General features: G+C 38.5%; 3 protein-coding genes across 4 annotated transcripts; all 3 read left to right on the top strand.

Annotated features, from left to right (window-relative positions):
• Positions 1-2,043: 2,043 nt before the first annotated feature.
• On the top strand, positions 2,044-4,500 carry hemgn (hemogen). 2 transcript variants are annotated; one of them, XM_042485563.1, is made up of 4 exons: positions 2,044-2,266; positions 2,637-2,715; positions 3,171-3,997; positions 4,119-4,500. In XM_042485563.1, exons 1-4 carry the CDS (start codon positions 2,203-2,205, stop codon positions 4,229-4,231), a joined length of 1,083 nt encoding a protein of 360 aa, XP_042341497.1. In that variant the 5' UTR covers positions 2,044-2,202; the 3' UTR covers positions 4,232-4,500. The 2 variants fall into 2 exon arrangements, with proteins under 2 accessions (XP_042341497.1, XP_042341496.1); XM_042485562.1 differs by having other exon boundaries at positions 2,637-2,727.
• A 1,027-nt stretch (positions 4,501-5,527) lies between these two features.
• Positions 5,528-9,350, top strand: trmo (tRNA methyltransferase O). Its single transcript, XM_042485445.1, has 6 exons — positions 5,528-5,705; positions 5,937-6,097; positions 6,335-6,509; positions 7,534-7,691; positions 7,982-8,575; positions 8,967-9,350. The coding sequence occupies exons 1-6, from the start codon at positions 5,617-5,619 to the stop codon at positions 9,200-9,202; spliced, it is 1,413 nt and encodes a 470-aa protein (XP_042341379.1). The 5' UTR covers positions 5,528-5,616; the 3' UTR covers positions 9,203-9,350.
• A 1,932-nt stretch (positions 9,351-11,282) lies between these two features.
• spag5 (sperm associated antigen 5) lies at positions 11,283-25,914 on the top strand. Its single transcript, XM_042484303.1, has 25 exons — positions 11,283-11,371; positions 11,854-11,919; positions 12,009-12,134; positions 12,222-14,506; positions 14,626-14,818; positions 14,992-15,108; positions 15,768-15,860; positions 15,967-16,101; positions 16,564-16,683; positions 16,774-16,866; positions 17,168-17,302; positions 17,426-17,519; positions 17,638-17,785; positions 17,955-18,005; positions 19,254-19,428; positions 20,153-20,286; positions 20,782-20,950; positions 21,277-21,415; positions 23,139-23,382; positions 24,447-24,579; positions 24,708-24,788; positions 25,132-25,281; positions 25,384-25,458; positions 25,597-25,677; positions 25,783-25,914. Exons 2-25 carry the CDS (start codon positions 11,881-11,883, stop codon positions 25,852-25,854), a joined length of 5,082 nt encoding a protein of 1,693 aa, XP_042340237.1. The 5' UTR covers positions 11,283-11,371; positions 11,854-11,880; the 3' UTR covers positions 25,855-25,914.
• The last annotated feature ends 288 nt before the right edge of the window (positions 25,915-26,202 follow it).

The following is a 26,202-nucleotide window of genomic DNA, read 5'->3' as shown; positions in this document are numbered from 1 at the left end:
AAAGGACTACAAAGATACACAAAACATCTAGAAATACATGCAAAGGGAAAACAGAGAGACACAAAATGTCCAACAAAAGACAAATATACCCCAAGGAGACACAAAATGAATTCAAAAGACAAATGATAAAAAAAGGGATGAAAACAAACGACCAAGAAATATACAAATACTGTATATTTCAAAGGTAGATAAAAATGACTTTAAAGAGACACAAAACAACCAACAAAAGACACAAATATACCCCAAAGAGAAACAAAATGAACAAAAAAAGACACAAAATACCTCAAAGAGACATGAAATGACTACAAAGAGATGATTACAAAAATGACTGCAGAACCACAAAAAGATGCATCTTCTCTCGACCACAAAAATACACACAAACACAAAAAAATAATAATAATGCAAAACCATAAAACCATCACAAAGTCTATGTGTCACTCTTATGTAGGAGAGGTGGTGGAGAATTTTTCATATCTGTGCCCAAAGGCCCCAGTGTGTCACAATCTGTCCATGACTGCACCTTTTTTGCACCCATTCGTTATCCATAAAAAATGTACGACATGAAGCAGACAGTATCGATTGACATACCGTTTTCAGAATATAATTTACTCAAGTGTCTGTGAATTGCAAGATGCTCCTTGAATTTAACCAAGAGACCCTCAACATTTCCCCCACAATGCTGGAGGCAATTGGCAGTTGAGTGTTATTTACTCTGCTGGGCTGCTTCTTTCTCTGAGTGGCTCAAACACACACATCAGGGCTCAATGTGCTGTGGGAAGATTGAGAACACACCCCAACTGAGCAGCTCTACATCTGTGAGATAAGATGGGTATGCCCCTACACCGGCTGAGGACAGGATTTCTTGCTCAGTCTTTAAAGTCTATCTGATAGCTTTTTAAAACAGTGGTTTACCCAAAGTACGATATAACTGATTAAGCTATTTAAAAAAAACAGACTAAGCATGCATAAAAACTACTTTTAGTACATGTATTCATGATTATTGTTATCTATGCACAAAGCAACATGTAAGGTTTTGGAATGTCATACTCAGAACTTCATTTAATTTTAAATTTTATTTTTTGTGTGACCGCCATGGGCGGATTATAAGACATTGTGGCCCTAGGCACTGGTCATTTGCAGTTTGAAGTAATTTTGTCCCTTTTTTCAGTTGTTTTGTGGCCTTTTTGTGTTTCTTTGAGGTTGTTTGGTGTGTCTTTGAGGTTATTTAAGGTCTTTTGTGGTCATTTTGTTTTTCCTTGAAATTTTTTGTGTTCTTTAGTGTATTCTTGATTTAGTCTCTTTTATGGTTGTTTTGTGCATTTTTGTGGCCATTTTGCGTTACTGTGAGGTCAATTAAGTGTGTCTTGGAGTCGCTTTAAGGTCTTTTGTGGTTGTTTTGGATCACTTTTGTGTCTCCTTGAAGTCGTTTGCTGGCCTTTTTGGTAGTTTTGTGTCTCTATGTAGTTTATTTTTTGTCTCTAAATTCATTTTGTGTCTTCTTTGGTTGTTTTGTGTTTCTTTGTGGTCGTTTTATGTCATTGTGGTAAATTTATGTCTCTTGGCAGTTCCTTTGCATCGCTTTGTGGTCATTTTGAGTCTTTTCTGGGTCAGTAATTATACTTTGAGAGGCATTTTGCAGATAAAGGCCATGGGGGTCCCCACACTTTTAGCCCCTGGACCCATGCCCAGTAGGCCTGTTCAGTAATACATCCATGGTGACCGTCAACAATATTAGTCAATTTATAAATTCAATTGTCTAAAAAAATTCAGTACTTGTGCCACAGCAACAAATTAGCTTTCTATGTCAGCTGCTGACTTCCACATAAAAATGCATGCAAAACAGAGGGGACCCTTTTAATTTCAAGTCTCTTCATTGGTTAAAATAAGAAAACATTTCAGTCTACCAGTCCAACTTCTATTTATACATGTATTTCCCCCTTTACCCAATGCATATTCTGTCCCTATCTGCCCTTACACAACTTGCCCCAGTCATTTTTTTCTGTCTGTCAGTACTGTGCCAACTCCTCCAGCTTCACAAATATGATAAGACCAGAGCTGCAAGAACTCCTCCAGCGCTACGCTAATGGTTAACCAGATAATTCATGAAGGGGTGGGAATAGAAAACAGTCAGAAGTTGTTCTGTCTCCTTTCCTGTGCTTGCGCGCCTTCAATGAGTTGAATTAATTCACAGCAGGACTCAGAATGGAGGGAACATTGCAAGAAAAGAAACAAGAGTCGGAATATAAAAATCCGAATGAGGAGCAAGGTAAGTTTTAAAATGTATTTCTTTTCTGTTGAATTTCAGTATTTCCTCACTTGCAAGTTGAGTAAGTGGGTTATTCATTTGCATGTTGTGTTGTGTCTTGTAGTCAGGCCAGACATAAATACTTAAATCAACAAATAAGCTAATACAATTAAGATACATTTGTTCTGTGTGTATTAAAACTATTGTTCTGAAATGTTTGAGTAAAAGACTTGCCAGTCTGTAGCTAGAAGAAAAAAATGTCTATAAAAACATCTTTATATGGTATTGGTCACTCATATTTTCCCAGTCATGCATTAAAAACATATTTTTCTGTATGTCTTTGATTTTACACTGCCTTAATTAGATTGGTTTCTGTTTCTCTGTTTTATAGGTGGAATCCGTCGCCGATTGCGAGACAGGGATCTTCTCAGGAAGAGAAAGGCTGAAGCAGAAGAAAAGGAGACTAACCAGTGGGTTTTGGGGTAAATTTATAGAAAGGCGCAGCCGATGTTAGTGCAGTGACCTACATCTACAGCTAATCATTTGAAGTAAACATCAAAGGTCTAGCTGTGCAGACAGTATATGTCTAATGTAATGATACAGTAAATAATTGTTTAATGCAATGGAAAGTAAAAATAAAAATTTTAAAATCAGTTAGGAATGCTTAAAGTGGCTGTATTAACCAAACTTGCTTTATAAAACATTATACTGTACAATGCGCAGTTAAAACATTATCAGCACTCCAGCTGCTTATCACTCCTCTGCTTTATATTGAATATGGAGCAAGAGGAAACCAAAGGTTGCTCTGGTGTTTCTATTGACACCCCAGATCCAGGTCAAGGACTTTGTACTATTAGTTTTGCAGAAAGAGCTGTATCAATGTCCACTTTTGTTCAGGTTGATTACAATTGTTGTACTCTCTCAGGATGGAGAGCCAGAGGAAAAGACCCAGGGCTGATAGTGGCACAAAGAGGAGAGGGAGGCCCAAGAGGAGCGCGCCAACGCCAGAGATATCTGTCATTCAGGAGGAGGAGGAGGAAGCTCCTGCAGTAGTGGTGGTGCCTGCACCTGCTGAGGTCGACCTCGATCAAACACCAGGCTCTTTAACCCCCTTACTTGATGTTGAATCTCAGCCGTCATCTGTCCTTGCAGCCCTTGCTCCTCAGCCGGTTTTTGGATCCGTCCAAAGCCCTGTCTTTGCTCCAACTCTGACGTCGCCAGCTCCAGTTAAACCGACACCAGCTTTCTTTTCCCCCTCGGCTCCATCTTTAGCCAAAGTTTTGGATACAAGTGTAATCCCCGTCCAAGATGCAGCACCAGCTTCAGCTGACCCCAAACCATCCCTGATTTCACTCTCAGCTCCGGCTTCATCTTCAGCCAAAGTTCTGGATACAGGTGTGATCCCTACCCAAGATCCAGCTCCAGCTCCAGTTGACCCTAAACCATCGCAGTTTTCCTCCCCATCTGCAGCTTCCTCCTTAGCCAGTGTTCTGGATACAGCTACGGTCCCTGTCCAAGAGTCGGCTCCAGCTCAAGATGCTGATCCAGTCCCAGTCCTGACTCAAGCCGCTGTTCCAGCTGCAGCTCCTCCAGCAGCTCCTCCTTCAGCTGCTCCTTCAGCTCCTCCGCAGGTGGAGACTGTCTACACAGAGTCACAAGGCAGGGAGGCCACTGACCCAGTCCTTATTGAGGACTTGGGCCCAGATGAGGAGGAAGACATCGCTCCACCTCAAGACAAGAGGGCTAATGAAGGTTAGAAAGAGGAAATTTAGACTGCCAGGCGGATACACGGTGTGGAAAAATAAGAAACACAGCCTGATTGAAGAGTTTTTATCTTAATATTAACTGTGTCCTGTCTGACTGTCTTTTTCAGATTTGATTGAGACCCCATCGATCAGTGTATCTGAGCAAAACCAAATGTTCTCAACTTCAACCTTGACCTCGACAGCCCCCCAACAAAAGTATTTCTCAGAATATTCATTCTAATTTTTACATACAGCCTTGGCTCAGACCACGTCCTTTTCCATCACAGTTTGTATCTGAGTGTAATTTTGGTTAGTGTGTAGCCTGTTGGTTGAAGAGAACAAACAGCATTGCTTATTTGACAAATGTATGAATCCAAATCCAACCTGTATGCTTATTTATTCTGGTTTGTGCTTCGCTGTGAAGCTCATGAATTTTATTTTGTATCTTGCATTTAGTAAACAGCAAATTTTGCCTGCTTTTATTTAAAAGGAAATTATATAAATCACTGATAATAATTGTATTTGTAATTTTGTAAAAGTTTTTTTTTCACTAATAAAATATAATCCTTACAATCATCTGAGTGTGGTTATTGTTGTATTTATTATTGCGTGATAAATGTATGATTAATAATAAAACAGAGGAGATTTACTTTAAATTAATTCATTGAAGATTTTTAAGCCTTTTATTTATGGTCTTACAAAATGTGTTTTTGTACAGGCTTTATTAGACTGTCATGAATTTATTCTGTTTTATAAGCCTATAGTTTTTGAGGCTGTATTTGCTTTAGTGACATTCAGAATTTGTCATTTTTATTTTGTTTTACTTACTTTTTAAATGACTCAATTTTACATTGATACAATACACATACTTTAACTCTTGCTTTCTTTGGTCAATGAGATTAAAACCATATTAAAAAGTATATTTATCTCTGTGCTTTGTCCAGGTCTGTATAATAACTGACTTTATTTAATTTTCCTGTTAGTAAAACTGTTATTTTGCAGGTTGCATTTAACTTAATAATACTGTGTATACAGAGGTGGAAGAGCATTCGGGGACTTTACTTAAATAAAAGTAACAATAGTGCAATGTAAAAAATACTCCATTACTGTGAATGGATTACTGAACAGGGGACCAAAATGTCAGGGGCCCTCTAGCCTTCACCTGCAGTGATGCTCAGATTATCAGGGCCGACCAGGAAGAGACTCAAAATGACCGTGCTCTTAAATAAAGCTTGTTTTTTAAAAAGAAAAAAAAAAAGAAAAAAGATGATTGTGACATAACAGTTGGCTGCCCTCTGCTGATATAAAACATGCAGTGCAATTTCATCAAAGACTTCTGCAACATTCATGCGTAATTTCGTACATATTGGCTACAAACTATGTTTATCTACCTGCAGTGACACTACAGCACACACTGAACAGTATATAATGTTGTTGTTGAGCTGTTCACACTCGTTGTCAGTTATTATGTTGTCACCTGAAACACTTCTGGTTGGCCAACAGGAAGTCCCACACGTGCTTCCGCATGGTGAAATTCCCACGTGTTTCGTCAGCGTTTGTTGCTGTTTAGCAGCAGCTAGCTAAAAGCTAACTTATTGAGAACGGTCTGTGCTTTATTTCAGTAAGATGAGTCCTCTCTGTGACTGCTGCGGTGAACACGTAAATAAACTGAATCAGCAGGTTTCTGTGATGCGAAAAGAAATCAAGAACCTGAGGTATGTTCACAGCTAACAGGTGGAGACATGAATGTACCATTAATCTTTGCAACAGCTGTAACTGTATGTGTTTCTAATAAGACACGGTGTTAATAAACGTTATGTGACATATGAACATGTTCCTTAACAGACATTAAGTTGCATTGTATTTACCATTTGTGTCTTTGCTGACATGCCATACACATTGTTATTTTTACTTCTTTTTACATGGTATTTTCTCTTCTTTAATAGGCAGGTGTTAGACAGTGCAGTGAGAGCTCATCGCAAACATATGATATCCATTCAGTCTACTGTGTCAAAGATTGAACTCAGTGAACCTGAGAAAGATCAGACACAGCAACCATCAACACCGCCTCCTCCAGCAGCGTCACCACAGGCTGCATTAGAGCAAGGTAATTACCATCAGTACAACTACAAAGTCAACCACAATAGTGATGTTAATATAGACAAAAAATAAGATTTTAATAAAATAAAAGCACAAAAATAAACTCATAGAACAAAGCATGGAGCGAAGTACAAATGATGGTGAGGCTTGTGAATGAAGGTGCAGAGCACTGGTTACTACAGCAAAAACGAGAATTTGTATTACAAATATCATAAATTAAAACACTGTCTGTTTAACACTCCAGGAAACATTCAGACAGTCCCGATTGGTTACATCAGCTCCTGTTTCTCTGTAAAGAATGGGACACCCAGGCAGCCCACCATTTGTGGCCCCTCCAGGGCTGAACTGCGCATCCAGCAGAGTGTCTTCAATAACCCTGAACACGCTCTGGTGGGTCTGGAGCAGTACTCACATGTCTGGTAGGTCTATAGCTGGTGAACTGTATGTTTGTGTTTGCATCTCTGTGTATCTTTCAAAGTCCACTTCATAGTTTGGAGTTGCCATAGAGTGGTGCAGGGAGGATGTTTTTTTAGGCCATCCCAGACGTTAGCATTGCTCTCATTCCCTCCTCAAAAAGCCAATGGGATTTTTCAATTACCAAATTTTGGATTATTGCAGAAAATCTGTGGTAAACAAAAGTTTATGATACTTGCAGGGTTTAATACTTAAGGATCCTGCTTTTGACTTGCAAGGGTGATATTTACTGACATATTTTATGTTGTAGAACAAAACATGAAAGTCTCTTTAGGTTTGTGTTAACCAAAGACCATACTTTAGGCATCTAACCAAAAGCCCATTCACTTTGAGACAAGCAAACTGGAAGTGCAAAAAATGCTAACTAATTTCCGGGTTTTAGGACTTACTCTTACACCACTCTATTTCCTCAAATATTAGCAGAAATTGTTCTTGCTGGTTTCTGTGCAATGTTTTCCACTCCCCTGACAATGAATCAAAAGCATCAACACTGTGATAATCCCCTTATTTAAGTGCCGTAGGTTACTGATGTGTGCCTACAAACTTTAGCTTTGACTTTCATGGATTATACATATAGTTGATGTCAAAAGTCTAGAGAAAACCTTTTAATTTCATAATTTGACTGTAACCAAGCAGACATTTAAAACGTGTTAAAATATTCTTAATTGTGACATTTATTGACTTTTCCTTACTTCAATGCGTTCCCTTTCACCTGTCTAGTAAGAGTGTATGAAGCCATGTTGGTTTGGTATTCAGGGCTGAATAATTAGACTTTCTTGGCATATCAGGTATGTTCAGGTCATGTTTAGTAGCATTTTTCTTCTGGCAGAAGCATTAAACCTTTTTGGTTGTCTACTGCCTCAGGACCAAGGATTTAGGATGTAATTTGTAAAATTTTGACAAAATTGCCTCCTCGCAGGCTCATGTATCCACTGTTATTTTCATGTCTTCTGCGTGTTTTTTCTACAGGATCATCTTTCTTTTTCACAAAAATGGGCACCTCAGTCACAAAGCCAAAGTGAAGCCTCCTCGACTCAACGGTCAAAGAGTTGGTGTTTACTCGACACGCAGTCCACACCGACCAAACGCCCTGGGCCTGACTTTAGCTAAACTTGATAAAATTGTAGGTGAGTGTCAGAAACAAAAATGTGTCTTCACTAGTTAATCGTGTTATAATTTTGTGTTTTCATCTTTCTGAGGACCTATATACACAAATTTAATAAAATGTAAACATTTGACCATTTTTAAACTCTAAACGTCAGACGAAACTAATGCACAGAATATTGTTTTCCCCCACTAACCGTAATTAAGAATTTAAAGGTCAAAATGTTCAGCTGTCAAATTTAATCTCAGCTGCAGAAACAAGTAATTGAGTATGCTTAATTAAAACAAATGCATGTCTACCTTTATTTCCCAGGTGACACATTACATCTGTCAGACATTGACATGATTGCTGGCACCCCAGTCCTGGACGTCAAACCCTACATCCCAGAGTACGACTCCCCCAACAGCAGGATGGCCTCAGATTCAAACACAGAGCAACCACGGGTGACCACTGTGTCACTAAATGACAAAATAGACATATTAATCCCCCATAAGGACTCAGAGGATGAGTCAGGCCTAAAAAGTGGCATAATTGATGACGATGTGTCTGAAGGGAGCGTGCTCTCAAGAGACAAATCTGAAGCTGATAATGCAGTCACTATCTCAGCTCCATCAGTCAGTGCTCAGTCTCCCCTCCACAAAGATCTCCACAGTATAATGGAGGAGGTCAAGGCCTATGTGACCCAAGGCGACCTCTGCCAGCTGAGTTGTGAAAGCGAGAATCAAGTTTCAGCCTCTCCCAAAACAAAACCACCAGAGTCCACAGTAGACCACCCCTGCTATGGAGAGGAGGTGTACAGTACCATCGCTGGCTGGATCAGAGAGCCTCCTGTAGGCAGTCTGGAGGTGCGCTTCACCCCTCAGGCTGAGAGGGAGTTAGCAGACTTCCTTCCCTCACGCCTGTCAGGTAAGACAAACTTACAATATGCTACATTATAGTATGATATGTTTAAGCCCATTGTCACTCAATGAAAAGGGTGATGTTGTATTTTTGTCCACAAGAGGGTGCTGTTGTGAGGAAAATAATATAAAAAATAGCAATTCATAAGCTGAAGTATGTGTCCTCATATAAGGAATTTGACTGCAGTTATAAGTTGATCAAAGTGCACTTATAAGGAACAATTTATAATCATATGCCCCACTTTGAGAATCACTGATGTTCACTAAATACATATGTACATGTTTATATACAGTATACGTGGCTTGCAGGATTTATATACTGACAGCAATGGATGAATGATGACACAAAGCGTAACAGAGTGCTGCCAGTCAATATCCCCAACTTACATGTCACACAGGACCCTCTGAGAGTGACAGACCCATGTTCAAGTTTCTGCGCAGTCCAGAGGAGGCTGCTGCGGCCATCAGAGGAGTGCTGTCAGCAGACCCACGGTCAGTCTACAGGCGGACACGCTGCAGAGACAGACTCTTCTTCTTTACCCTGGACACGGCTGACATCACCTGCTGGTTTGGACAAGGCTTTGCTGAGGTCCTGCAGGTTCGACCTGTTGAGCAGCAGGTTGCCTCAATGTGAGAAACTTACTTAGCTGGAAAGACTAAAAAAAAAAAAAAAAAAAAGAGCCTGTCAAATGTTTTGCACCTTGGCACCAATCTGTATTTCAGTGGAAAGATTAATCATTCAGACTTTTTTTTAAATCATACATATTCAATGATGAGGTACAGAAAAATTTGTATTTGTAAATCAAATTAAAAAATGCTTTCAAACAGAAATGCCTTTTCTCCTTATTTATTAATATTATTATTTATGTGATGAACATTTACTGTATTTCTATCGCTTGGCCCAAGACAAATTATTTAGAAATAGGAGTGACTCCAAAAATTTTGCAAATTGTCGTGTTTTTTTTCTCCATTTGAGTATTAAGGGCTTGCCCACTTGACCCATACTTCTAAATGATTTAGAAAATTGTTTGAGTGTTGATCTTTGCTCAACACTTATTCTCCATTGGTGTAAAATTCCTTTATGCATCATCTCCATTTTCATTCCTTTTCTTATTTTGAAGGAAGTAACTCACCTTCTCCTGAATAATTGTGAATAAGTTGATTTTTTTTTGTCTACTGGTTTAATGTATCACCCACACCAACAGTGACAGTGAATCTCTCTAAAGTGATAGCTTTATAGTGGTGTGTTTGAGTCAGAGCAAGAGGGGGAAGTCTTGAAATAACTCTTAAGGACATTAATTTAAGGAACTTAAAGATTTTTGTCTTGCTGAAATGGCCTCACTGTCCCTTTTTGTTGATGAAATTAAGGGCAACAATGTCAGAAATATTGTGGGTCATCTTTTAAGAAATATTTAGTAGAAAGAAATAAAGCCCACAGTGTGACAGAAAAAGAATGTAAAATAGGAAAGTGACCTAAAAGGCCAGGTAAAGCAAAAAAAAGTTTTTGTAGTAAGTACTTGTAGAAATTAAAGTGTTTGACTTGGTTTATATGTCAAAAATATTGATGAGATGAGATGTTGACAGGGACAAATACAAATGAAAGAAGTTAATTTTTTGAAAATTTATAATCAAATTCATGAAAAGTGGCATTTACTGATTTGCTATATATATAACATTTGCTATAGTTTGGCGCTATATAAATAAAATGGACTCGACAATGTTTAACCCTTATGCCCTCCTCAGGCATTTTTGTACATTTTTCTCAACTTTTTTTTTTTTCATTTGGTGATCATTTTGGCTGTGTTACAGCTTGTGGCATGAATTTTTGTAAGAACTTTTCTTTTGTGTAAAATTTTTGAAATCCAGTGTCTTTTACTCTTACATGTCCTTCATTCGCCCTTGACGCATTTTGCACCCTCTGGACACCTTTGTCGCAAAAATGGACACGCACAGAAAAAATGCTATTAAATCATCATACATCAATATTTTTTTCTACTTTTTTTTCCAGAAATCACTTAAACAACTTAAGACTTGCTCAATACTACCAAACATTCAATCATTTTCAGGATTTTAACCCTTTGAGCCATTTTTGGCCACAAAGGTGTCCAGAGGGAGTATCTGGTGCTACAGAAAAAATACTAATGCAATCAAATCAATTTTGTTGCTAATCTTTGACACATCCAAGACTCTAATCACCACCAAAGTCCCATCCCCCTCTACTATTTATTATATGGAAAAAAAAAAATAATAATTTTCTGTGATTTTTTAATAATAAATCATTAGTAATTCAAACAATCAAACTGGCATTTAAAGGGTAAAAATCCTGAAAATAATTGAATGTTTGGTAGTTTTGAGCAAGTCTTAAGTTGTTTTAATGGTTTCCGGAAAAAAAAGCAGAAAAAAATATTGATGTATGATGATTTAATAGCATTTTTTCTGTGCGTGTCCATTTTTGCCACGAAGGTATCCAGAGGGTAGTAAATTTGAGGAGGGCACAAGGGTTAAGCATAAAATTATAAAGAAGAACTTCGTAGATTTCTATAGTAGGAGAAAGCTAAAGCAACAGAAACGCCTTAGAGTAATACCATTAACGTCCTGTAGGGAGCAGCAGTGTGCGGCAGTGTGCGTTACGTGCGTCCAGTGCGTCACACAACAGCCGAAGAAGATACGTCGACCAATAGCAGAGCTGATATTTGTGTTTTGAATGAAACGCGGTTGATGGCTGCTCGACGCTGAGGGTTTGTTTACCCGTTTACAACAGTTTTAATCGTCGACTATTAAAGTTCACGGCTAAAGTTAGAAGGTAAACGGCATTTACTTGATTTCACAGGTCATAGCCTATAGTTTGGTTTGTTTAAAATGTTCGTTAGCTCCCGTTGGTAGTTGCGTGTAAACTAACGTAAATTGAGTTAGCGTTAGCTAACGACTTCTGTAGCGCTTTTTCCAAGTTTTGGATTATGCGAGCCATACGCCTTTGCTAACAGTATTCTTTTCAACACATTATGTTATAAGTATAACTTAGCGTTACGTTATACATGAAAAGTCGGTCGGTCAGTTAGTTAGTTAGTTACTGACGCTGATTAATGCGCTAATAAGCCCGAAGTTGAATAACCAACTGATTCATACCGTACATAAGATAACGTAATGTCAGGTACGCTAGTTAACGCTTGCGGTTCATAATGGTGTTCCTCTAGAAACTGGCTTAACATTAGCGCCCTCCAGACATTTGAATTAACTTTTCTTTTTCTAAACACATTTAATAGGATTTTTTGTCTTCATTTCCAGTGCCAGTTTTAACAGCATTCCAGAGCAATGTCTTCTCGGAAGTCAAGTACATCTGAAGAAGGCTTGGTAAGACTTTTGTGCCCTTTAGTGCACGTTATATGTTCCTAAATTATGGCAGAACGTGTTAATAATACTTTGACTTCGGTTGATGTCAGCCTTCAAACAGATGTGGAGAGCGCACTCCCCTGAGAAGTCTGCAGAATGAAATGCATCTGTCAACTCCATCATCGAGGCTCAAGTCAAAATCACTGCTCGGTGCTGATGTTGCAAAAACGACAAAGGTGGGTTTATACTTCTCTTTGTTCATGCTCCTGTTGTTTTCAATGTCTTTGTGACTTTTCTTACCTTTAATTCATTCTCATCAACAGAGTGATGTTCCTGTCTGTGACCCAGAGCCCCACTTACGCTCTCCTCCACCCACCAAAGTGATTCAAACCAGTGCCTCCACTGGTGACTTGACAACTACTGAGACAGCTTTTGATCTTGGAGACGTCACATTCAAATCCTTCATCTGTCCTGGTGGGGAGGTTGAGGTTACAGGCTCTTCAGTGTGCGCAGAAGAGAGTATTATTTTGCCCAAGGATCAGGCTATGTTTGAGACAGAAGATACAGTCATCTCTGACAGTATAGTAGTTGAATCTTGCAGTGACCACATAGAACACCCCTATTATAATCCTGAGAGGAAAGATGCTTCCTTAGTTGACACTGACGCAGCATGTCCCTGTAAAAATTCAAACACCACACTGGCCCTTGATGACTTGGATGATGGACACACCACACAAAATTTCAGAGCTCATCAAAATGACTGCTGTGGAAGGAGAGATGTCACCTGGAGGTCCTTTGCTTGTGATGGCGGTGAGATTGAAATTTATGATGTCACCAGACCAGGAGATGAAACCATTCCTCTACCTAAAGCACAGCTGGGTGAATCTTTACAAGACAAGAGCATGAGTTCAACACATCTCTCTGACTGTGGTCAACTATATGAAGCAGAACATGCAGATCATCCCTACTGTAGCAGTGAAAATGGTGTTAATGTCATCACCAGATTCTCCAAAACCACAAACGGTCCTGAAAAGCCTGCTGATGGAATGAGTGATGTCACCTTCAAATCATTTAACTGCACTGGAGGAATGATCGAAATTTCAGATGGCATCAAACCTGCAGATGAGACTGTCCCCCTACCAACTGACCAAACTGCGACCTGCAGTTACTCCTACAATTATGGTATAGATCCAAGCATGCTAGCTAGTGACCAAGAGGTGCAAAATGGTAATGACCATTTAGATCACCCATACTGTAATATTGAAAATTACCCACCAACCCCAAGTGGCAACCTCCTCATAACACAGGAACCATTACCCTTCAGCCTTGATGTTGTGGGTGAGGTTAAACAGATGAGTCTAGGGGTTCTGGATAGCCAGACTGGCAGCCAAGAGGGCGTTACATCTGGCTCTTTTATCAATGCCAGAAATGAGGTAGTAATTTCAGATGGCACTCAGAAAACTTCCCCTCTGCCTGATAACCAGGATGTTATCTGCCAGCCCATTGATGAAGATGGTGTACCTACTTTTGCTACACAGGATCAAATCCAAGATCACTATGAACAACCTAACAGCCACAAGGAAAACAATGAAATTGTGGTAGATACTGACTCACCGGCTGTCAGTACATCTTCACTGACTTACTCACCTTTGAAGGTACTAGATGATAAATCTGTCAAAAACTGTCAAATACAAGAAACATCAGAAAATGACTTAATGCATCCTGAGGACAGTGCATTGCCTTCAATGCCTCATAGAACTGAGTCTCCTGACTGTAGCCATGTGGTGGCTATGGCAGAGACTCTTGCACCTGCAGAGGTCCATGTGAAACGTGTCTCTCATGTGCAAAGCAGCAGTGAACCCTTTGAATCCAGTGAGGCAAAAGACAGCGCTCTTGGTTCATCAGGAAATGGACCCATTCTTTGCAACTCTGCTGAAAGACCTCAGTCAGAAAACCGACCCGATGTTTTGAAAGTGCTGTCAGACCGCAACTCAGTAGTGTCTTTTGGGAGTCTGACTCCAGTTGTAAGGAGAGCCTCCCTCGCTGTATTAAAGGCTTTTAAGGGTCCTGCTTTTGATCAATTTTTGGCTGACGATTCTGCTCTTGAGGGTGAAAAGAGCTTTGTGGTTCCTTCTAATGTTGACCCTGTCAGACTGTGGACAGAGCACTTAGAGAGCCCCATGCCCCGTCCTCTGTTTAACTCTACAGTCCTAGGTTGCAAGCCCCAGGCAGACCCAGTCACTGAGCCAGCTGTAGATGTGGGTGCAAAGCCTTCTGCAGCGCCTCAGTCTGAAGTAGAGAAGCCGGTTCTGGATGTACCTTTGATTCCAGATGGTCCACTTCAGCAGCAGCTTCGGCAGATGGCAGAGTTTCTTTTCTTGGCGTCAGGAAAGATGGGCCCTGCTGCTGTCTCTGCTCCCCTTGTGCCTCCTGCTGCTGTTACAGTCGCATCGGCAAAAGCTACTCCTGCAGAATCCCACAGTATCTGTGTGGGCACCACTCCTGTTAAATGGCAAGACCACAGCGTCAACACATCCGGCCAGTTTGAGAGAAAGAGGGATTTCTCTGTGGCTGATTCCTGCACTCTGACGGACCCTCTCCTGTGGAAGTAAGTGTTACCTCAGGATTTGTTAGTTGTCATTTATTTCTCAACAGGACATGTTAAATCAGATTTTAGCTCTCTCTGTATCTGCCTCTCACCCTTTCCTTGTTTCTCTGTCCTCTCAGTGTACCTCCAGGCAGCCTGGAGTGTCTCCCCAGACAAGAGCTGGAGCAGAGGTTGAGGTCTAGCATGATCATGGTGGAGGCTCTCGTGCAGCAGTTGGCTGCGTCCAGGGCAAGTGGATGTCATTCTGCAGGCCCTGCACCTTCAGACCTCAGAGAGAAACTAGTGCAGACAGACCACACTGAGCTCAGTCAGGTAAGGACACATTCAGGAACATCTGTAAGGCGCTGACAGTGGGAATGTGAAGCATTTATTACTCTTGTAGGTCTAAATATTGTGCTATGATGATGTTAAGATTACTTTAGTTCATCCACAATCTCTGTTTTTAATGGATTATTTATTTATTTATTTATTTTTTTATAAAAAAGACCACAATGTACAGAGACTTATATTTGGAGGCTCTCAGCCGGATTGAAGAGTTGGAGTTGGATGGAAGTTCCCTGCAGAACCTCATCCGGTGTATGCAGGACATGAGGATCACCATGGTGAGACATAAACAATGATAAAGCACATGATCTATGTTGCAAAACTGTTTAAAGTTTATTAACAAAAGGCTCTGATTACTTTAGGGGTCAACAGATTCCTGGCCTGGCCTATTATTTGGACAGATTTATGACATTTTTCCGATTATCAGTATCAGTATTTTATTCTAATGATTGCTGGTAAAATTAATTAAACATTGCAAAGAAAGTGTCAGCATGGGAGGGACTTTTACTTTGTAAAACCTCAGGGAGCTATTTTTATTTAGTCATTTTTTAATTAAAATTTTCACTTGATTTTATATTTTTTATAAAAGTTGTGGGGTACATGCTGTATATGATGTTGAACATTTCTGTTTTGATTGAAAGTTTGCTAAAGGCATTTAAACATAATTTTGTATTTTCATTTTTATTGTAGTAGTGGTAGTAGTAGTGGTAGTAATATTTTATTCAGTCATCATGCATAATACAACAAATACAACAATGTAAATGCATATTGGTTCCAAATATTGGTTATCAGTCTCATTGACTCCTAATAAATGATATCCTTATTGGCCCTGAAAAACCAATATCGGGCGACCCCTAATTTACTTTATCGAAGAAAAGAATGCATTGGCACACCAGATTTTGCTCTTTGATAACAGTTTTTTGATTTGTCCCAACAGACTTCTTTGAGTTATGACACGGATGCAGCTCTCTCTGACATGAAGCAAATAGAGGATGTTGTCAGAGAGGATCATCAGAGCCTTGTTTCACATGTATGTATCGTGCATGCTTGGCATATGAAAACAATTTCATGCTTTTTTGTGTAACTGTCCAGAGGGTCTGAATTAGTTGATGTGTATTTTCCTTGTGTTGTTTCAGTACGGTCAGATGAAGTCTCTATTAGAGAAAACGAAGATGACTCAGACAGCAATGATGCAGAAGGTCAAAGATACTCTTCACCAAAGAGATGACATGAGGATACAGATGGAGGACGCCTTCACAGCCAAGGAGGCGGTAAGCACAGTGACAAATCACTTAACCTAAATAGTTCACTGTTTGTTTTGTCTCTAGCTCTATCTCTGTTTCAGTCCTTGTTCAAGTGGCTCTCCTGCAGGTCCAGGACTGTTTTTTTTATAAAGCCAGGAAACCAGGGCCATACTTTGTTAATCATTTGTTGTGAAAAGTCAAGATGGAAAATATTTAAAGGTATACTGTAAAGATAAATATACCTCCACACAACTCTAGTGGGTCATAAGTAATGATTGAGTTTGAAATTCTGCATTGTAGATCTTTAAATAATTCCTGTGCTGATATTGAGTTAATGTATCAGAAGAGGCAGTTTTCAGTCTCTGGTGGATCTTAATACAGTAAAGAAATGGAAAATATTCAAAGTACCTTACAAAGAAAACATATGTTTATTTTGTAGCATTCTTTATTCCATGGGCATTAAGTGGTTTTCTGGTTGTTTGTTTTCAGGCCTTCAGTACGATAAATCAGCTGAGGACACACTGTGCTGCAGAAATCTCAGAGCTGGAGAGGATTGTTGGGTCTCAGCAAGAACTGTCAGCTGCACTAGAACAGACTTATCCAGAACAGGTACAGAGAACAACTCTATTCAATCTGTTCAGCATAACATCCATCAGAATATATAATTTAATTTATTTTTCATTCCCTCTGCTACTGCAGGTTGCATTAAACCAGGCCTACACTGACGTGCTAAGTTCTGCAACTGACGTTCTGTCAACAACCATGAAGGAACAATCCAGTTTGATGAAAGAAGTATGATCAATATAACTTTCAAAAAGTGAATTATATAAGCACTGTAGGTATATAACGATATGATCACATAAGCATGTGGTGATTACCAAAGGTCACAAATCTGCTGCAACAGAAGATGAGATAAACGATATAGTTATTGTTGTTTGATCTCACATTTGCTCACAGTTTCTCAGCACAATAGTACCTTTATATTATTTGGCTCTCTTATGTGGTGTTTGAATTGGTGACAGAATTTACGGCTTTGTTTTGAATGCGTTAAATCTCATAATACGGATGCTTTTTCAAATTCATCTTTTCACAGCTCCGCACAGTCAGAGGTCTTCTGCAGAAAACTGCTCCCATTCTTCTGAAGCTGAACGAGAAGGCGGCTGCTGCTCTGAGAGAGAGGGACGAGCATCTCTCTGCAAGAGACCAGGCTGTTGAAGAAAGAGAGCAGGTCCGATTTTATAATTTAATGGCTACAACCGCTGCAACTCTTTTCTACTTGTCTTATAAGAATGATGATGGTTGTAAATCATTGACGTATGTTTTTATATTTAAATGATCTTGTGCTCAACAGATTGAGGATGAATTGGACCAAGCTAATAGGAATCTCCAAACTGCCAGAGAAGAAATTGGTGATTTAAATCTGCAGGTGACAATTCTTACCTCAGGTAAAAAAAAAAAAAAAAAAATCACTTTTCTTTTCGAATTGTTGTATAAACGATACATATATTTTTATACTTTATCAGCTTATAAAACTTCTATCATTTCCTTTTTATTACATTTCAGAGATGGGTGTGCTCCGTCAGAAGCTGACAGAAAGAGAGGAAGAGAGGGGTCAGCTGGAGAGGAAGGTGACGGAGCTGTCTGCCACTGTTTCCTCCACTTTGGCCTCCTACACCTTCCTGGAGCAGGCTCTTGGTGCTGAGACTACAAAGTATGATCACCACAACAACACTAATCTGTTGATGATACCCGTGCTTAGGGATGTAAAAGGGAACACATGTTGAATGGCTACCGAAACATTTCTGTCAATGGGGATCTTAAAGAAGCAAAACATACTAACTGAAATACAGCATGGTGCTATAAATATTTTTTTGTTTCAGGTTGCAGCAATCATGGAAGGACATCCAGCTAGCCAAAGACAGAGCAAATGAGTAAGTGGTGACAATTATTTTGTCTACACTTTAGGGATGAAACATTAACAAAAGTAAACATTTCACTTTGAAATGGGTTAATGGTTGGCTATGATTTTTTTGAGCAAAATCCCAATGAATGAATATCTCTTGTTAACTTAACATTATTTCTAAATGTATTCATAGATGTCTGGGTATCCACATTACTTTCTATTATCTATTTAATTGGGCAGATTTTGAGTTCCATTTGCCCCTTTTGACAGTTGCAGGGGTGTTCCCAAATCAGGGTGGACATAATCTTAAATGTTACTGACTGAATCAAAGTCTCCCCAATTTCGAATCCTAAATTTCATACGTTCAATATGAATGACTTTGAATCCTGTAGTGTGAAACTAACAGCGATGGAATATTGAGTAGAAACGTGCAATAGCCTGTTGGAGCATGCTGACCGGGAGGCATCAACTGCGTTTGCTTACATGTGTTAGAACAAAATCATAGCTGCCAGCAGCACCTACTGATTCTGTGTGTGTTCTCAGCCATCTAGTTTTTTTCTTTTCTGTTTTTTTTTTTTTTTTTACATTTTTTTGCAATATAGCACACACGAGTACAACCAGCTGACAATGACAGTCTGCCTTTTTTGTTGTAAGTTATAGTTTGTGTGAAATCCCTCAATTGTTTGGTGTATGCATTCTAATCTTATGAATAGAACATTAAAATGTGTTAAATATGTCAGTATATGTGGCCTCTCATGTTTGTAAAATCAAAAAAAAAAATAATTATTTTTTGTATATGTATACTTATGCATATTGTCTATGCACCAAACACCAAAGAAAATTCCTTGTATGTTAAAACCTACATGGCAATACACAGAATTCTGATTCTGAAAATCCTCCAGTGTGCACCAGACATTAGCGGGGAACTTGTCCACACAGCTGTCCAATATGCAGAGAAGAAACAGCTTATCTTAGGAGCTAAACTATTTTAATTCTGAAAGAAGAATGGGACCAACTTTCTTAGAACAAAACAAAACACACGTCACCTACAATACTGAATCTTTCTATTTCTTATTTCTTGCGCACTGCTCTTTGCACTATGTATATAGTTTATTCGGTCATTATGTGCACTATGTGCATTGTTTTGTTTTTCTTACCTGTTTGTTGTGGTTGAGCGGAGCACTGTTACGAACAGAATTTCCCTTGGGATGAATAAAGTATTCTGATTCTGATTCTGATTGATTAATGCCCACTGTCTGTGTTTGTCTGTGCTCAGGCTGGAAACATCACTGGGTCAGTCGGAGCAGCGTGTGTGTGAGTTAAGTCAGGCTTTGGCTCAAAGTGAGGAGCAGCTCAGTCAGCTGCAGGTCGTCACACAATCCCAGAACCTGCAGATCCAGCAGCTCCAGGATGTTTGCTCCCAACTCAGTGGTGTGCGGGATATGAACGAGGTGAGCTTTCAGATTTATGTTCACACTTGCAGGAGGGCTACACAATAAACTGTTCATTTTCTGTCTTCATCTCAATGTCAATTTTTGCCATAAATGCATCGCAAAAGGCTGCAGTATAGCAACCATGATTTTTTGAGTTAGTTAAAAGAGAGCATCGGTAGAAAACATCACTTTTTTATTGATTCCTTTTGAGTTTAATGTTCAATTTGTTCAATAATGGGAATTTCTTCTCATCTTTTTATTCAACAAGAAATCTGTATTTGCAGTATACTAAAAGCAGCAGAAAGACAACTGAGGGTGTTTTAATATGTTTATCACAAATAACATTGGTATTGCAATATTCAGTTATCACATTTTCTTCATATCGAGCATCCCTAACTTGCAGTGCTTTTATTTATTTATTTAGATTTTTGACTGGGAATGGTTCTGTGATTTAGACCCTCTTACTATCTTTATGGTCTCTGAAGCATAACATAATTTAAGTTTATTTACCCAGTCTGCTTGTAGTCTGATTCTTCATAGATTTTATTTTCTTTGTCCACACAATTAAATTTGAGCCTTTGTTGCAAATGTTTTAGAAAGATTTTAAATCCACATTACTGTGTTGATTAGCTATTACTTTCTGCCCTAAAAATCAAGATACATGTCTCATACAGTGGGGAGCTGTCGTCATAGTCTGTGATTTGTGTTTTATAATTTCCTGTTGCCTGTGTGTGTTCCTCAGTTCTTACAGATGGAGAATGAGTTGGCGAGGGAGCAGGTGGCTGAAAGTGAACGAATGCTTAGGGCCAACCTGCAGGGGCTGCGAGAGAGGAACATCCAGTGTGAGGACCTTAAAGGAGAACTAAGTCAGCTTCAGTAAGTTTTCAAGCTTACAACGCCCATGCAATCTTCTCTTTTTTTAAATAATGAAAACCAAAATGTCTTTAATGAATATGCTGATGAGTATGCTTACCACTGTAGCATTTTGTCCTTATCCACTGTTTTGAGTTACATCAGAAACTTTGCTTTGCCTACAAAGTTATTTGCAGTGTAATATACTTTATTTATTGTATAGGTTACCTGTATTGTATCTGTGAAACAGACTTTTGATAAACCAAAAAAAGTTTTTCATTTTGTGTGAATGATGGTAGCAAGTATGAAGTTAAATTAATAATGGCTTTATAGTATATTTGATGAGGATAAAAAAAAAAATCTCAGTGGGTAAACAAGTTTTCAGTCTAACTGTGTGGAGGCAGCTATGTCTAAACTTCAGCAGATCTGGTGCTTATCTTACTACAAATTGAAGTTGTTTAGCATTTTGTCTGTATACTAAAGATAACTTGTCTGTCCGTCTGTGTACGTGTGCTGCAGACATGAGAACAGGATTTTGCAGGAGGAGCTGGAAACCACAAAGTCCAGAGCTGGTGCAACCCAGATGGAGCTGGAAGAGAAACTGGCAGAGGCGGTTACTGAAATTACTTTGCTGCATCACACACTGCGAGGACTGACCAATGAACTACATGCAGCACTCAATGAACAGGTATCTCAGAAGAACTGCTTTACTCAACCTAAAGCTGAAAAACATATATAAACATAGTTCATCCCATTTTTATATACGTGCACATTCAACACATAGATACAGCCTACAAGGCTGTAACTGTATTTGTAGAAAATGCTCTGTTAATTATTGCTCCATTGTGTTCAAGTTCAGTTATGAGAGAAACTCTTTAGTTCGCCAAATGTGTGGTGTCAAACTTTCTGGTTTACTAAAAAGGGAAAACACTGATATAAACTGTAAGTAAGTGGACTGCAACACTGTGGAGAAAAACCTATTTTTCATGCAGTCTTGCATGTCTTACTTTTCAGAAACCAGAATCACAGAAGGACAAAGAGTCTCAAGTCCTCAATGTGGAGCGTCGTCACCCCTCCAGCTCCTTTGTCGACAGCGTCATGGTTGCATTAACTGCTGAGAAGGAGGAAGACGCCACAACAGAGACACCTCCAGGTACCGTAGCTCACCTTGCAGGTGTCTTTGAATTATAATTTTATCAATGACCTTAAAGGCTGATGCGGTTCTTTTAAGGGACAAGAATGAAACACACATTTTATTTGCTCATAAAAGCAGCAAGTCACTTAATGTCTGTTTTTTTGAAACTCAACACAATTAGCACACTTAGCACTGACGATGCTGGTTAAACCCATGCTGGTGGTCAGTCTGAATCAGTCATGCTTGCATCATCCAACCTCGCTTCATGATCCCTCTCCTCACTTGGTTCAGATTCCTATCGGACACTTGCACTGCTTTTGTGATTTTCTGTCTCTATTAGGGGTGAGAGCTGATATGAAAATGTTTAATATTGTGAAATGTAATGGTGTTATACAGCAGGTGCAAACATATCTTTGAATAGTGACACAGACAACTGTTTGATTTAAATGAAAGGGTAGTATAAACATCCTGTGTAGGAGGTTTAAGAGTCAGTTTCTCAAAATGAACTAAAAATGTTTATCCTTTCCAAAGAAAGAGGTCAAAATTCTATGTTTTCCATGATATAAATTGCCTTTTCTTTAGTACTCTATTATACTTATCTGCTGTCGCAATTGTCCCATTTTACCCCATGAATAATAAGCATGGCCACGGATAATATGCGACTAAAATTGCCCACTGTATTTTGAATTAATACGTCTCTGAGTAAATGATTTGCAGAGATAGCATCTTAGTTTCAGGGCTTATGTTGAAATTGAAAATTGTACAGTACATCTAATTACACACTTCAAACTCAGTTCAGAGAGGACTTAAATGTCATTGAAGGATTTAAAGGGTAAATTTGTTAATTTTCAACCGGGCCCTGCTTTTTCCCATGCCCTTTTTTTGTCAAAGTGACTAATAGGGACAAACATTTATAAAACTGGTTCAGTATTGAGTGAGAGCTCTGCAGCTGGCAGCCGTGAAACTTGCTGCATTGTAACCATATGTTCGCACTGTCAATGTGCATTCACTAAGAGTGCTTGTTTTTGTCACTGACAGGCTCACATTGTATCTCACAATGTTATGGAAATGTTATGGAAAGGATGGGTGCAGAGATAGACCGTTTTGTTAGAGAGTATGATTCTTTTTGTTAAATGAGATAGGGCCCTGAAATCACTATGATTAAGCTCACCAGACTTGTTTTAAATAAATGGTAATTCCTGTCATTATGAAACACACATCAATCGTAGTTGACAATATCAAAACTCACAAACAGCATCTTGGTTCATCTCTCCACCGTCCCAACAATCACCAACTCTGATTTGTTTGAAAAAACCCTTAAAGTTAGGTATGAAATTATGCTGGCTTTTTATGTGTTAAGTTACTGTTTTAGTTGGAGTCTGGTGGGTTTGGCAATGTTGATTTCGGGGCTGTTTCTAGTTTAACAACAAGGAGTGTTCTCTTTAAAAAAAGATCTACCTCTGTAAGAATACTTTTCATAAGATGTCAGACTCTTTTATTAACAATCTGAGCCTGTCAGTAGCAAAAACAAGCACTTTTAGTGGATGTTAACTGAGTGTGAGAACATGCAAGTAACATTATAACCTGTTTTGCAGCTGGTACAGCGCTCGCTCAATGCTGAACCAGTTTGAAAATATATTATTCCCATGTAAGTGTCATACATGAGAAAATAGGGTCCATGTTGAAAAATACTAAACTTACCCTTCAAGACAATCTAAGTTTTAGTTCACTTTCTCTTCAGTCCCCTCAGACACACCCGAGCCGCAATGTGCAACTTTGTTCAGCGAGACGAGTGCCTTCACCCGCATTGCAGCCGTCACCCCTAAAAAGAATTTAAATGCAGTAGAGTTTGAGCCCGAGGACGATCAGAGCAGCCTGGCAGAGCTGCTCGCTGGTCTGGGCAGCACCGTCACAGAGCTCGTCAGCACCCTGAAGCTGCTGCGACAGTGTAAAGATGCTCAGCTGGAGGAGATGCACAACACCATGTAAGTCCTGTGAAATATTAATTTGAAGTAGAAATGGTTATTTTTGCTCATAGGGATCTATTTATAGATTTTAACTAATAAATGTCATGCTGTAATTAACAATTGATTTAATTAATGATAAATCACTTTATTTCTTTTCTTTGATTTATCGATCAACCATTCCATTAACAAACTGGTAGAAAATAGCAAAAAATGCCCAACACAAGTTTCCAGACCAAGAATGAAGTCTTAAAATTGATTGCTTTTTTCCCAACCAAAATATAGTCAATTTGAAAAGAAATAAAACAGGAAAAAAAAACAGAAAATCATTGTATTTGAGAAACTGAAACCAAAAAAAAATGTTTGGCATTTTTTGCTTGACAAATGACTTACATTATTAGTTGTAATAGAAAATCAGTCTCCATTAGTTTGGATTGTTAATTAAATAACTAAGGAAGAAATTCTTCCAGCACTAGATACATTAGTATCATGTAGAGAGACTGTACCGCTGCTACTAACTGAATAATCAGTTAGTTGCTCCAGTAATAAGATCATCAATGTAAACGACAGTTTGACTTCATGTTGTATCACAGTGGTTCTCAACCTTTTCATTATCAAGAACCCCTAAATTAATACACATAAAGTCAGAGACCGCCACTTTATAAGATTTCTCTTCATGGACCTCCATCTCAAGAGATTGGTTGTTAGACATGATCAAGACCACCATTCTGTCGTTGTCAACTACATTTCAGACAATAAATATCCCTGAAACTCCCTTAAGGACCCCTGGAAGTCAAAGACTTTTTGGTTGAGAACCACATTTACCATGAAGTGTCTTTTTCAGAGGTTTCGTGTTGAGAAGTCATTCTTTAGCAGAGAAGACGTAAATAATTTCATTGGTAGATATAAAAAAGATTTCTTGATTGAGTTTTTATGGATTTTGTTTCCAGATTGTTGTTTTTCACATTTAGTTTAAATTTTTGTCTTTATCAGAAAAGTATTTTTCACAAGAGCTTTATCTAAAATTCAAGGCAGTGTATGTATGTAGTCCTTCTTGTCCAACATTATCTCATGTGCTGTTCCAGCTCTGGGCTGCAGGTGGAGCAGCAGGCTGCAAACAACAGACACGAAGCTGAGGTGTCTGAGCTGCAGCATCAACTCAGCCGTCTGAACAGCCTGTTTGAGAAGGGAAACCAGGCACTGCAGCAGAAAGCTCAGGTACTGACCCCCGTACATCATGCTGATCTCATCCATCATGCAAAATAAAATGAGTTCCAAAGGAGCGCCAGCTTCTTTAAAAGTCTGTTTTTTTTTTTGTTCCTTTAAAAATGTTTCTTTTTACACAGGATGAGAAAACTGTGGCAAAGTTAATGGCGGAAATACAAGAGACCCAGGAAATCCTAAATAAACACAAGAGCGACAGTAATGTAAGCCGCAAAATTTCTCTATATACTGAAAAAACCCCTAAAAATACAGTTGGCCATTGAGGCTGTGCTCTCAACTTCTACTCCATTAGAAAATATGATAATGCAGAAATTTAATATTTATAGATATATCCCTACTTTCTTTTTCCTTTTTTTTGTTTTCTGTCTTTAATTTTATTTTGTGTACTGTTTTTTCTTTTGATCTTTGTGTTTATGAATAATTTATAATTCCATCCATGAACTTCTTTGATATGTTATACTGTAATTAGTAATATTTAAATATGTCCAGGTTACTTTTCAAACATAGTTGGCGAAATATATTATTTTATTTGTTAATTGTTCACAGGAATTGAAGAAGGAGGTGGTTGAGCTTCGTCGTGCTCTCCAACAGTCAAAGGCGGAGTCTCAGTTTCTTCGGGGGGAGTTGAGAAAAACTGGCAGCCAGTCAACTAACCCAGCACATCTTATGGAAGAAAAGATTCAGTTGTTGAGAGAGGTATGGTCCTGTCACTTATGGTCTTAGAATTGCCAGATAATGAATAGATATAAAGCTTCCAGTTTTTTTATTCAGGCCTTTCTTACTTTTTTTAATCTGTAGGTGGAGAAACTGAAGTTGAGTGTTCAGGAGGCGGAGCAGGCCAGAGTAAAACTCCTTGAGAGAGCAAAAAGACATGTAAGTATCGGCTTGATATTACTAATGACATAAAAGTGACTATAATTATTTTATCTTTATAATAAATAAGTTGAAGAAGTGTCATAATATAAATGGGGATGTTAATCAGTATTTTCATGATGTTCTAACGTCTCGCAGCAAATCATCCACCAGACGAACCAACAGAAAAGTGAGAATGAGCTTCAGATGTTAAACAAGGTGATCAATAAAGTCAGAGAGGTGAGCTTCATAATGCGTCTGTGCTGTCTTTTGTCAAGAGTGTAAATGCTTTATGTTTGGATGTATTTATATTTGAGGTAATGATTGTTTGTTTTCTCTGCACAGACTCTGCACTCTTTGCCGGTGGTCGTGAAGAATTGTGAACAACTCCAACAGCTTGTTGAATACATCGGCTGACATGTTTTTTTTATTGTCAGCTATGTTCATTGTATTTATGCCCCTTATATTTTAATTTGTTCAGGCTGTAAGTGTCATATTTTTTGTATGATTTTAAATACATTTTTAAACATTTATGGATTGGTTTGTGTATTTTTTATTGTTTTATTTTAAAAAAAAGAAGAAAAAATGCAGTTATACAATTTAAAAAAAAAATGTTTGTCTACTTGGAGTCAGAAGATGTTAAATATTTAAAACCACACATATATACACTGTTAGTTTTACACACAAAAAAACAATTGTGTGTTGCTCCAAGCTGGAAAAATAATTTTTCTACACTGTTTTTTAGTATCAGATGATGTTGAGTGA

This window comes from Plectropomus leopardus, chromosome 4 (genome assembly GCF_008729295.1).
Source record: "Plectropomus leopardus isolate mb chromosome 4, YSFRI_Pleo_2.0, whole genome shotgun sequence".
In the NCBI taxonomy this organism is placed as follows: domain Eukaryota; kingdom Metazoa; phylum Chordata; class Actinopteri; order Perciformes; family Serranidae; genus Plectropomus; species Plectropomus leopardus.
The sequence above is the reverse complement of the archived record's forward strand: the minus strand, read 5'-3'. Positions and strand labels throughout refer to the sequence as shown.

Excerpts from the sequence above, each read along its gene's own strand:
- hemgn (XM_042485562.1), top strand. The coding sequence starts at position 2,203 with ATGGAGGGAACATTGCAAGAAAAGAAACAAGAGTCGGAATATAAAAAT. Across the intron at positions 2,728-3,170 it reads ACTAACCAGTGGGTTTTGGG|GATGGAGAGCCAGAGGAAAA; the intron begins GTAAATTTATAG and ends GTACTCTCTCAG. Across the intron at positions 3,998-4,118 it reads AGACAAGAGGGCTAATGAAG|ATTTGATTGAGACCCCATCG; the intron begins GTTAGAAAGAGG and ends TGTCTTTTTCAG.
- trmo (XM_042485445.1), top strand. The coding sequence starts at position 5,617 with ATGAGTCCTCTCTGTGACTGCTGCGGTGAACACGTAAATAAACTGAAT. Across the intron at positions 5,706-5,936 it reads AAAGAAATCAAGAACCTGAG|GCAGGTGTTAGACAGTGCAG; the intron begins GTATGTTCACAG and ends CTTCTTTAATAG. Across the intron at positions 6,098-6,334 it reads ACAGGCTGCATTAGAGCAAG|GAAACATTCAGACAGTCCCG; the intron begins GTAATTACCATC and ends TTAACACTCCAG.
- spag5 (XM_042484303.1), top strand. The coding sequence starts at position 11,881 with ATGTCTTCTCGGAAGTCAAGTACATCTGAAGAAGGCTTG. Across the intron at positions 14,507-14,625 it reads ACGGACCCTCTCCTGTGGAA|TGTACCTCCAGGCAGCCTGG; the intron begins GTAAGTGTTACC and ends CTGTCCTCTCAG. Across the intron at positions 18,006-19,253 it reads GCCAAAGACAGAGCAAATGA|GCTGGAAACATCACTGGGTC; the intron begins GTAAGTGGTGAC and ends GTCTGTGCTCAG.